The sequence below is a fragment of the Eublepharis macularius genome, chromosome 15 (assembly GCF_028583425.1).
Source record: "Eublepharis macularius isolate TG4126 chromosome 15, MPM_Emac_v1.0, whole genome shotgun sequence".
Lineage (NCBI taxonomy): Eukaryota > Metazoa > Chordata > Lepidosauria > Squamata > Eublepharidae > Eublepharis > Eublepharis macularius.
This window is the reverse complement of record NC_072804.1, coordinates 51779315-51791356: the sequence shown is the minus strand read 5'-3', so window position 1 is coordinate 51791356 and position 12042 is coordinate 51779315. Positions and strand designations below refer to the sequence as shown.

Sequence of the window (12042 nt, the reverse complement as noted above, 5' to 3'; positions counted from 1 at the left end):
TTATAGCCGGTAATGAAATCTATTGTGTTATAATTTGAATGTGCTGTTTAAAAGCTATAAAGTTATTATATTGTAGTGTATTTCAACAGTCTTTGTAAGAGGTATCTCAACTTTCATTATAATAATCTTAACTTTTTATTATGATAATTATAACTATGACGATGGCCGTTTCCACACACGTTGAATAATGCACTTTCAATGCACTTTCGTAATCCTTTAGAAGTGGATTTTTTGTTCCACACATGGAAAATCGGTTTCAAATGTTCACTAATGAGTATTGAAAGTGGATTATCCAATGTGTGTGGAAGCAGCCAAGATATATATATATATATAATGTTAAAAATGTATAATCAATATTACCTAATGCTAAATAATTTTTTCATCTCAGTCAACTTGACTATATAGTTTACTAAATATTGGCTGAATTAATGAGGTTTTGTTTGTGCTGTTTATCTGGAAACTATATTTTAAATGTTAGTCATTCTCTTTTGACAGCCCCTGTAATACACAATCTTCAACTTTTTCTTTTTTGTTCCCCTTTCCCCTTTTCTTTCAGTATCCCTATATCAGCTTTTTTTGTTTGTTTGTTTTTATTAAAAAGATCCCCCTGGGCTAACTCTAGCTAAATTCTCATTTCAGGCTCTTTTGCCATCACAGCTGCAGAGCCCCCCCCCCCACACACACACCCCATTCCTCATTTCAAAGGGTACAACAGGCAGATTTTTTAAAATTCAGCAGTTCCCCAGCTAGGATGCTTCGGGGAGGCAAGTTGATTTTTGCAGAGTTTGACATCTTCTTCCATCTTCAGTGGTTCTTCTGTCAGCAGAACAGCCACTTAAGGAGGGGGGGCGGGGGGGGCTTTTTATGCTGGAGTGATTTTGCTGAATAGAGTGGGGGGATAAAGGCCAGTTTTGGTCCCTTCCCGTCCCCCGCCGAAACTTTCATATTCAAGCCTTATGACAGATCTAAGAATCGTGGCTAAAGTGAGATTCATACTGGCTCATTGCTCACTTTCTTAACTCCTACGCCACACATTACTCCTCCCTGCTGAAAATGAGGGGTGGAAGATTCCAGGATGTACCACCTCAGACTGCGTCTGGGGGGGGGGACGACACATATTTTTATTGCCATTCCATGTTTTTTGTTTTTAAACCCAAGCTTTCTACAGGTAGCAAATTAGCATGCTAAACCTTTCTACATGCTATTTTTACTTCAGGTAGGGAGGATTTTTTTTAAATGAGAGACTGTTCTAAATTATGAAGGCAATACCCTTCCCTTGCCATCTGAATTGGTACAATCCTGAATTTCATGGACTCAGTCGACCCCTTCATTCTGCGTAATGGGTACATGGCCTCTTTGTTACACCAGTTTTAATTCAGAAACCGTTTTTCCCCTTGGGATAGAGACATCCACACCCTCACAGATTGCCAGTAATAAGACTGCCACATCGCTCGTATTAAATATTCCACTTCTGGTTTTTATTTGTTAAATTGTTTTTTTTTCTCCTTGTTTTGGTTGGTTCACACGACAACACAATCCCGAAACGGGAAGGGGAAGATGGGACAGGACAGTATACATCCCCCTCCAAACATGGACACCTTCTGTCCCCCTTCCCCACCCCCAAAACACAAAGAAAATAGGAGGGTATATGGGGGGGGGGGAGGAAACAGGGTGGTGCAGCCCCTCACCCTGCCAGGAGACAGAGAGCCCCCTCCTCTCCCTCCCCAAGATAGATGAGGGTGGGGGCTATGGCTGTGGTCTCCACCGTTGAGCCAGGTGGCAAAACAGGAGCACTGGGGAAATGGCTGCCGGGGGAGAAGATGGTGTAAACCACCAGCAGGTCATCCCCCTTTCCCTCAGTGGGTTTTTTTTTTTGGAATGGGAGGATGACATTGACTCCCCGCTCCCCATGCACAGAGTGGGGGGGAGAATGGGAGAAAGCGGCTGCCTTGGTCCTAAAAGAGCAATTCTGTACATGCACAGACAGGAGACTCAAAACTCCCAAGTTTAATTTACACATCTAGCAGGAGTCAAGAGTCGGGGAGGGGTGGAATCCTGGTGCTTTTTGTTCTTGCTGGGTTCTCCCCCCCCCTTTGTGCTCAGCGCCCCCCCCGCCCCCGCCCCAGAAAGCTGTGAATAGGGGAGAGGCCGAGGAAGCTTTGAAGGGGAGGGGGGCTAACCCATTTTTGGCCTCTGTTCCCCTCGCGCACTCTCACACATACACGCACTCGCACACTCAACCCCCCCCCCTCCCCAGGGTGAGGAGAATGACAATGGTAGAGAATAGGGGTCACCTCAGAGTCTCTACTACTGCTAACCAGATAACGGTAACACCCAAATCCCCCCACCCTGTCACAATTGGTTCACATATCCGAGGCATTTTTTTTTCTGGGTGGCTGCTGGTCCCAGGTTCAACCCCAGCTAGGGAAGGACATTTGAAAGTGTTGGAGGAGGGGGTGGAAATGAGCATTTTGAAGGGGTGAATCCATTTCGCCCCATCTCCCCACTTGTCTGTGGCACACAGGACTCTCTCCCCTCGCCCACTACTGCCAGACAAAAGGAAGAATCGGGCAGAGAGCAGAGGGAGGGGGGAGGGGTGTATTCCTGCCCCTCGCCTCCAGCCTAGGAAATGCAGGCGGGATGAGACAAGACAAATCCCCCATCTCAGCCACCCAAAGCTGGGGAAACGGAGGTTGGGGACAGGGTTTGTTGTTTCTACATCTGGCCTTACTCTCATAATCGGAGGGATAGATGGAATTTTGGAGGGGTGTGTGCCCCCCCTTGCGAGGGAGACACCAGCAATGGACCAAGGAAGACGCTCAATAGTAGGTTTCTTTCTCCACCCATCCTGCAAAAGAAAAATCAACAAGAGAGAGGTATTAGTGCCGATCCTCTTTCAACACCCCCATTTTCAAAAACGCCAGCCCCCTCCCCCGTCCTGTATGCCACCTCTCCCAACAGTTTTCAAACATCCCAGATTTCTTCCTAAGCGCTGGTTGTAATTCTCGTTGCAATATTCCCCTCTTCACACTGCCCATTCCTGATCTAGATTTCCCCATAACGTTGAGGCTAACCAGAGAAGATTTTCAGGCCAAATGGTTGGGGGGAAGTGGGGAGGGAAGTCTTGTTCTCTGAATTGTACGACTGGTAGAAAACCGTCTTTGTTTTACAACTAGTTAAAAGTCTATGTGAAAGAGAAAAACTAAGGATAACTATTATTAAAGTGGACCAACTGTAAAATTAACATTTTAAAACTTTGATAATAAATGCTGAGTGTATGTAAGTAAGGAGATGGAGAGGAGAAATAGTTTTGTAATATAATAGGCGGTTATATATTTTATTGTTTTGTGTATTGTTATATATGTTGCTTATATTATTTTATCCGTTGTTTATTGTCCTTGTTGTTTATTGTTTTTCTTTACTTTCCTATGAAAATTTAAAATTAAAAAAAGGCTACATGGGGAGGCAGAGTGCAGAGAGAGCTTGGATCGAGGGGTAATTTTAAAAGATGGGACTTTACTACCAAGCTAAGGTCATCTTGGGGTCTCAGTCAAACTTTGACTTATGGTGAAATGAAATCTGGCCCTCAAGTTGACTTATGGCGACCCCCGGTGGGGTTTTCATGGCAAGAGACTAAGAGAGGTGGTTTGCCATTGGCTGCCTCTGCAACCCTGGTCTTCATTGGAGGTCTCCCATCCAATTACTAACCAAGGTCAACCCGGCTTAGCTTCTGAGATCTGACGAGATCAGGCTCTCATGATAACTCTCCATATTTAACCCCTTCCTTCAGTTTGGTGAGCAGAAATCCATAGAAATGGTTAGAAAAATGAAATTTCAGTTTAATATTAATCACACAGAGACCATTAAACAGCCTCCTGAGCTGTTGCCTCTACACATATTTTTAGTTTTGTGCTTGGGGCACCACTGATCTACTCTGGATTGTGGGCGATGGATAGCTGTGGCCTCTTATCATCTGCTGTAGCATAGGGGTTAAGTGGTTGGGCTGTGAATCAGCACTCTGCTGGTTTGAATCCCACTACTGCCATGAGCTCAGTAAATGGCCTTGGCTAAGCCACTCCTCTCAGCCCAACTCCCCAGCTCTATTGTTCACTGTTCTTAGCGGGCTACTAATCTGTCTAGAAGAGCATTATATAAGCGCAGTTCTTGCTATCTCTGGGGGCGGGGTCATCTCCTTTCTTCTCAAGTCAGAGTTCTATTGCATCCGCACATCACTGAGTATTGCATTCTTACTGTGGCAAACAGATTACTTTGCTCACTCAGGAAAAATCGAGTTCTGCATGACGCTAGAGTGCAATGATACCACCAGGGCCGGCTCCAGCATCGCCGGCACCCGAGGCAGCTTAATGCTACCTCTGTGTGTGTGTGCGCGCACGTGGAGAGCCTTCCAGCCCTCCCATTCAGTTGCTCTGCGGGCCAGGTGCAGCCACGCTCCTGGCTGGCGGCAGCGGCAGCAGCTCCATGGCGCACGCCCCTGCCCCCGGGTCGGCACCCCTCCTGCGCCTTAGCGCCCTGAGGCGGCTGCCTCACTGGCCTCAATGGACGGGCCAGCCCTGGATACCACAATATCTGACAATGCATGGATGCAGCCCTGGACTGCCCCAAACTTTCTTCATTTAGCATCCCAAACAAAGGACATGTCATACCTGCCCAATTCCTGTGCATGCATGCACACGCACACCCATGCTTCTTCGCAACACACTCACCTCCTGGGTTACGGCGTAGTATGAGTTTGCGGATTTCATCATACACAAAAATGAGGAAGCTGTATGGGAAGGCGCAGAACCACCAGCTAGGCCTGAGGAGAGAAGGAAAGAAGATTGGCATGGGAGCCAGAGGGAGCGGAGGGTAGGATGGGGCTTCTGACCAGAGGCTGAAGCCAAAATCCCCTGCCAGATGGAAAGCCTGCTCCATCCTTTTTGGAAGGCTGTCCTTGACCCATACTCACTTAAGGGGATACATTCTCAGTGCCACATCCATTCCGGGGCAGTATGACAGGAAAGCAGCCAGGGCAGTCTCTTCAAAGAGACCAAAAATAAGGATCTTGTTTCTGGGGAGAGAGAGAAATAAAGTGGGACCACAAATCCTCAGAAGTCTCCTTCATGCCTTATGCCCCTCCCCTTAGCTTTACAGGTTCCCACAGCCACCATCATGTTCTAACGCTAGCCAGTTTCTGTCTTAAGCAGGGCTTTTTTTCTGGGAAAAGAGGTGGTAGAACCGCACAATGACATCACTTTGGGTCAGCTGTAACAAAGCGGGAGTTTTTTAAAGTTTAAATCGCCCTTGGTGAAAATGGTCACATCGCCAGTGGCCCCGCCCCCGATCTCCAGACAGAGGAGGGCAATCTCAACTCCCCTCTGTCTGGAGATCAGGGGGCGTGGCCGCCGGCCATGTGACCATTTTCAAGCGGTGCCGGAACACCGTTCTACCGCGTTCCTGCTGAAAAAAAGCCCTGCTCATACGACATCCGTCCATAATCCATTTTCTGGTAACAGAACTGCAGCGCTCGGTTTGTGTTTTTAAATCCCCAGAGATCTTACCTCATGCCCTGCTGGAAGACTGAATTCCTTCTGGTTTTGCAGATGATCAAGTCGGCCCACTGCACTACCACGATGCTGACGAAGAAAGCTGTGTGGCAGGTGAATTCCACAACTTTGCGCTGCTCATAGGTCTAAGAAGGGCAGAGGAGGACAACAATCAATATTCCAGTCAGGCAGGAACAAAAAATCGCTGTCTGTCTGTCCCTCAGGACTGATCCATGCCCCACAGAAGTAAAGGTTAATATACCCTCAAGCAGGGGTTATTTTGTAGAAAAAGAGCTGGAGGGACTCATTAGCATAACTCATTAGCATATGCCACACCCCTTGCCATCACTGGAAGTATGTCATTAGCATAACTGATTTGCATATGCCACACCCCCTGACATCACCTATCCTGGCTGTTTTGGACCCAATCCTGGCCATTCAGGGCCGAAATTGGGCCCAAAATGGCAAAAAGGGGCTGAAAATGGCCGAAAAGTGGTCCAAAACGGTCAGGATCAGGCCGCTGCTGAGCGGGAGAGTGATCCACCACCCATAAGAGGCCCGATCCGGGCCGTTTCAGCCCCAATCCAGGCAGAAATGGGCCCAAAATGGCCGAGAGTCAGGTGGGTGGGGCCACCTATCATGTGACCTCTTTGGGGAACTGCTGGAACTGCGTTCCTGTGCATTCTTCCTCAAAATGAGCACTGCTCTCAAGAGCAGGTTTGAAATCCCTCAGCATCTTTCCTCCATTTAGAACTGACTTCCAAATAGGGGACAAAATTCCAGTTTGCCCTGGCAGCCAAGTTAGGTGTTACAGGGAGATACTAGCATGGTTCTAACGGTGCTTCTGGGGGTGGGGGGTGGGGGCTGCTTCTGAATGTGAAGGTGTGCGATGCAAATCTTTGTCTAGAAGCCCATGATGGTTCTTAGCACTTCCATGTGATAAGCATCTTTTAGGAAGTGTTCACATGGAATTTTACTAGGAAACTTGGCTTCACAGATGAAGAAAATGATCTTTGTTCCAGAAATGCAGGGGGCAAATCAAGCCTTTTTCTCTTCCTCCCAGAATGCCAACTGTCCAACCACTTTAGGTCAAAAACCTACAATTAATTCAAGATCTTTGGGTGATGAATCCATCACAGATTCTGCAGTTTTGATTTGAGTAGGGTAACCACAAAGAGCTGCCAAGGAAAGAGCGGCTTCCCGGATATCCTTTTCTTTTGAGAGAGATAACGACAACTTTTCTAACTTTGAATCGTTTCTATAGAGTTGTTTTCTAATTGCCTGGCAAGATTTTCTCAAAGCTCTGCTAAGAAGGTCTCGCTTATTATGATTCTCATTTCACAGAAAAGGGAGCTGAGGCTGAAAGAAAGGTGTGTGCAAAAGACTTCCTATGACTTCAAACCAGTTTTCTTGGTTTCATTCAGAGAGTTCACCCGTTAACCCTAGACAGGGCCGGCACCACCATTGAGGTGGTGAGGCAGGTGCCGCAGGTGCTGGGGTGCCGGAGGGGGTGCCGGGGGTGGAGGTGCACTCCATGGAGCTGGTGTGCCTGGCACACAGCCAGCCAGCCCCACACTGCTGCTGCCACCACCACATGCCCCTGGGTGAGCACAGCAGCCGCGGGCCAGGCACGGCAGGTGGCTGGGGCAGCATGCAGAACGCGGGCAGCCTCTGCGCACCGCCCCAGCCACCCGCCGGCCAATGGGCCCAGCTTTGCTGCATGGTGACATCATCACGTGGTGATGTCATCACGCATTCCGGGGGCACCAGAAACCCTGGTGCTGGCAGTGATCCTAGAGCCACCCTAGCTGTTGTTTATGCTAAGATGAACCTCAGGTATTATGTTGCCCTTGGTACAAAATAGAGCACTCTCTTGTTTTTCAGTATTGTAGCACAACATTCAACAAAATGCGAGTGTATGTGCCATTAAGTCGCAACCAGCTTATGGCAACCCCAGCAAAGGGGCTTTCAAGGCAAGTGGGAAGCAGAGGTGGTTTGCCATTGCCTTCCTCTACAGAGTTTTCCTTGGTGGTCTCCCATCCAAATACTGACCCTGCTTAGCTTTCGAGAGCTGACGAGCCCCCACCCTCCTGGCTTTCCGCAAACAATGCAAAACTGAATTATTCAAAAAGGCCTTTTTTCTCAGCTAAGAGGGTGGTATTGTAGGAAAGGGGTCCCAGATGCTTCGCATAGATTTCATCATTATGTTGCCTTACATATTATCTGTTGCTTTAAATATGTACTCCTATATCCTACCTGTGCTTTATGTTGTTCAATGTAAGTCCTAGAACTGATTATGTTCTGTTTCAGCAATTCCTCAACCCCATACTGGATCCTTGCTAATACTATATCTTTGTAAACTTATATTCTTTTGCCCCATGACATTGTTTATGGAAATGTTCTTGACACTGTATGGAAATGCCTGCCCTTGTCCTTGCTACTGATTGTACTAATCTCACACTATGTAATCCACCTTGAGTCTCAGTGAGAAAGGCGGAATATAAAAAAATATAAATAACAATAAATAATAAATAACATGCTACCTTCCCTCCATTCAACAAAATACCATTGGAAAAAAATTGTTAGAAACACAACTAGCTTGATTGAAATGAAATCCTGCCTTCTAGTCATAGCTGACTTATGGCAACCCCTGGTGGGGTTTTCATGACAAGAGACTAACAGAGCGAGTTTGCTATTGCCTGCCCCTACAACCCTGGGCTTTGTTGGAGGTCTCCCATTCAATTTCTAACCAAGGCTGACCCTGCTTAGAGCTCAGGCTCTCCTGGGCTACCAGGGTAGTTATTCCAGAACAGAATGTACGGTGACCAATTATATTTAAAATGTTGAGTTGTGACATTTCCATGTTTGGCACCAACCCCAAACTGTTCATGCTTCTCATTTCCGTCAGGTATCAGGTCTTCCTCAACTGCTCCGATAAGTTGGGTACTCAGTAAGTACTAGGTTTCTGTTTAACAGAAGTTCAGGAGCACCTTAAAGATTGACAACATTTATTCCAGTGTGAGCTTTTATGAGATAGAGCTCACTTCTTCATATTTAATGGCAAGAAAGAAACTCCTTTATTCATTACAGAAACAGACAATTACAGAAATTGCACACGAAAGCTCATACTGCAATAGATGTTATCAGGGCTTTTGTTCTGGGGAAAGAGGTGGTGGAACTCAGTGGTGGAACTCAGGACCGCCCAATGACATCACTTTGGGTTAACTGGAACAAGGGGGGAGTTTTTTAAAGTTTAAATCGCTCTCAGTGAAAATGGTCACATGTCCGATGGCTCCACCCCCTGAACTCCAGACAGAGGGGAGTTTAGATTGCTGGCGCGGAGGGCGATCTAAACTCCCCTCTGGAGATCAGGGGGCGGGGCCACCAGCCATGTGACCATTTTCTAGAGGTGCCACTCCGTTCCACCACGTTCCCCCTGAAAAAAAGCCCTGGATGTTATTGCTCTTTAACGTACCGCTAAACTTCTGTTTTGTTTTCTGGCAATAGACTAATAGGACTACCCCAGAGATATTTCAATATCTGTCCGTTTCACCGAATGGCTACTGTATAAAAGGAACTTTTCCCCTCTTCTTACCCACTGCTGCCCATAAGAATCCTCCAGGTCATTGACTGTTCGGTCATCCCAGTTCAGTCGAATGCCAACCAGCACCGAGGGAAGAAACCCATTCTCAGCCAGGATCACAAAGTAGGAGAAGAAACCGCCCAGTGCCTGAATCATCCCTGCAAAAGAATGAGTTGGAGAAGTCCAATTCTCCATACCTTTCCATCGCAACTAGGATTGCCAACTCTGATTTGGGGGATTCCTGGAGATTTGGGGGTGGATTTTGGGGCAGGGAGGTGTAAAACCACAGACAGTAAAGCCACAGAGTCCACCTTCCAAAGCAGCCGTTTTCTCCAGGGGAACCAATCTGTATTCTGGTGATCAACTGAAATTCTAGGAGATCTCCAGGCCCAACCTGGAGATTGGTAACTGTATTCTTAGGGTCCCAAGTTCACTTTTTAGGATCAAAAAACACAGGTTCAGCTGATATAAATCTATCGTATTTGTATTGTACCTTTTATCCAAGGAGCTTAGGGCACATGGTTTCTATCTAAATAGAAAAATAAGCACTTACTCTCTAGACTATGAAATTTGCAATATGAGATGGATTATTATTATCATTATTATTTATTATATTTATATCCTTCCCTCCCTGCAAGCAGGTTCAGGGCGGGTTACAACAGAAGATAAAATATACAAGATGAAATCACAATAAATTAACACAGCTTTCTAATAAAACACCTGCTCACCATATAAAAACCATATAACATCTGACAGAGGTGGAGGTGCAGCTTAACCATGCATGGTCGCTCATATATGAGGGGTAGACAGTCAATACCCCCTACAGACATAGAGGAGACCAGGAGAGAGGCTAATTTGGTGGAAACCCTGATGGCCTCAACCATACATCTCCGTCTTACAGGCCCGCCTGAAGGAGACAAGATCTTGGTGGGCCCGGGTGTCCTCAGACAGAGAGTTCCACCAGGTCGGGGCCAGGACCGAAAAGGTCCTGGCCCTGGTTGAGGCTAATCAAGCCTCCCTGGGGCCAGGGACCACCAGTAGGTGCTTACCGGCTGATCTCAGCACCCTCTGGGGGAGTATATGGGAAGAAACGGAAGAGACAGGCAGATCTTTTATAAAAACACAATCCGCCCCTGTCAAAGCACCTGAGGCTGCAACACAATATATTTTCATACGTTCTTTATAAGACACTTTTGGAAGAGAGATTTTGGGATCTCTACTGACAGGTTGAGTATGCACCTGCTAAGATTTTTTCCAGAAGTTTAACTGACCTGAGTTTGTAAAACAGTTGCAAATTTGTGGGTGAAATTAAGCCAATTTGACAAGTCATTGGCGGGGAGGGGGGGAGTGCTTTGTTTTATGGATATTTTTATTTAACCTATTTTACTGGATTTGTATCTGTTTATACAGGTGTAGAACTGTTGCCCAATTTAGCTGGGGATATTGTAGAGCTGTTTTGATATTAAACATATGCTTGATTTTGTGCAACACCGCTCTTATGGCTGTGGCTAAAGCAGTAACGTTTTTATCTATATATCCTATTTTTACCCTGTTTTGCAACGATACATATCAGGCGACATGAGGAGATCTGCATTACTCTCCAGGATCCTAAAGATTAAGAATGTGCTAAAATTTATTCCTGGTGTATATAAGCAAAATATATCCATTTATTAGTAAATTTCTTCTAGGCATCAAACCGGTAATTATTGCTCCCTGTGCTACTTTCCTTGCAGCGGTTTGTAAAAGCAAGTAGTATATTATACAATATTCATTACCGGGGATTTTTATATTGTAATTTATGTATAAGTTATGTTTTGTCATTTTACATGATCTACCCAAAGGAACACTTTTTGGACATTCTGTGCCGGTCTTTGACCATAATAATAAACTATAACTATATCCATTTGTTACGATTAACATTCTATTGGTAGTTTGGATGCTTCAATGTGCATAATAATTTGTGAGGTTTGCATTTTTACAAGCACCTTTGAATCAAAGGACCGTGAGGTGGGTATTTCATGGGCCTTCATTGCCCTCTTCCATGGCTGCTCTTGCCCTCAGACTTGCCCCCCCATCTCCAGCCCTTTCCTTCCTTCCATTCCCTCCATCTCTGCAAAAAGAAAGAAATCCAAGTTCTGCAAATAAATGAATTTGGGAAGGGAAATGTCTTGCAGAAGATTAGCAGAAATACACCTGTATTGTTCATATCATATTCTTCTAGCTAGGGAGCTCAAGATAACTTAGCACATACCGTGGATGGGCTTCTGTCACAGTATAATCCAACCCTTAAAAGATGCAGCAGGATGACTAAGGCCTTGATTATATTTCCCCTGGAGCAGCCACCTCATGGCTGGTTCATGCCTCTCCCAGCGACGTTTCTATCTCTGGCCTGGAGAATGCACCTAAATATCCAGTCTTTCTACAGCTGAAAGCCCAGTCTCAAATGATGACCTGTTTTTTTCTATAACTTCCTTGCTCGCATCCCCACGAGCAGGTACTCTCCTTAGCTCTGTGGCACAGCACGCTGCCTCCCCGCCATTCCCCACTCACCAATCTGTCCATAGGCCATGCTGATCAGCCGTTCATTCACCAGCTTGTCAGTTCTGGGGTTTCGTGGCTGACGTTTCATGATGTCGCTCTCGGCTGCTTCGTAAGCCAAGGAGATGGCAGGCACCTGCAGGCAAAAGGGAGAGAACAGTCAGAAAAAAAGATGTTTCCAGTTGTCCTATTGGGGGGGGGGGGATGTCTGGTGGGACCAGAACATTTCTATCACATTGTTACTTGCAGAACTCAGGGGGATAACCATTTCTGCGCACAGGAACCATTCCGGCTGTATCAAATGAAAGAAGCTTGAGAAGTGTCAGCATTCTTTGCTAGGCATGAGACGGATGCTCAGAGGCAGCCATTTTGTCAAGC

General features: G+C 46.2%; 1 protein-coding gene across 1 annotated transcript in view; it reads right to left on the bottom strand.

Annotated features, from left to right (window-relative positions):
• Positions 1-4962: 4962 nt before the first annotated feature.
• Positions 4963-12042, bottom strand: part of ATP1A3 (ATPase Na+/K+ transporting subunit alpha 3) — a 30829-nt gene continuing 23749 nt past the window's right edge. Inside the window, exons 16-19 of the mRNA XM_054998842.1 lie at positions 11677-11800; positions 9139-9284; positions 5559-5689; positions 4963-5068 (exon numbers count right to left, since the gene is read on the bottom strand). Coding sequence (XP_054854817.1) covers positions 4963-5068; positions 5559-5689; positions 9139-9284; positions 11677-11800 — 507 coding nt within the window. The remainder of the gene's footprint in view (positions 5069-5558; positions 5690-9138; positions 9285-11676; positions 11801-12042) is intronic.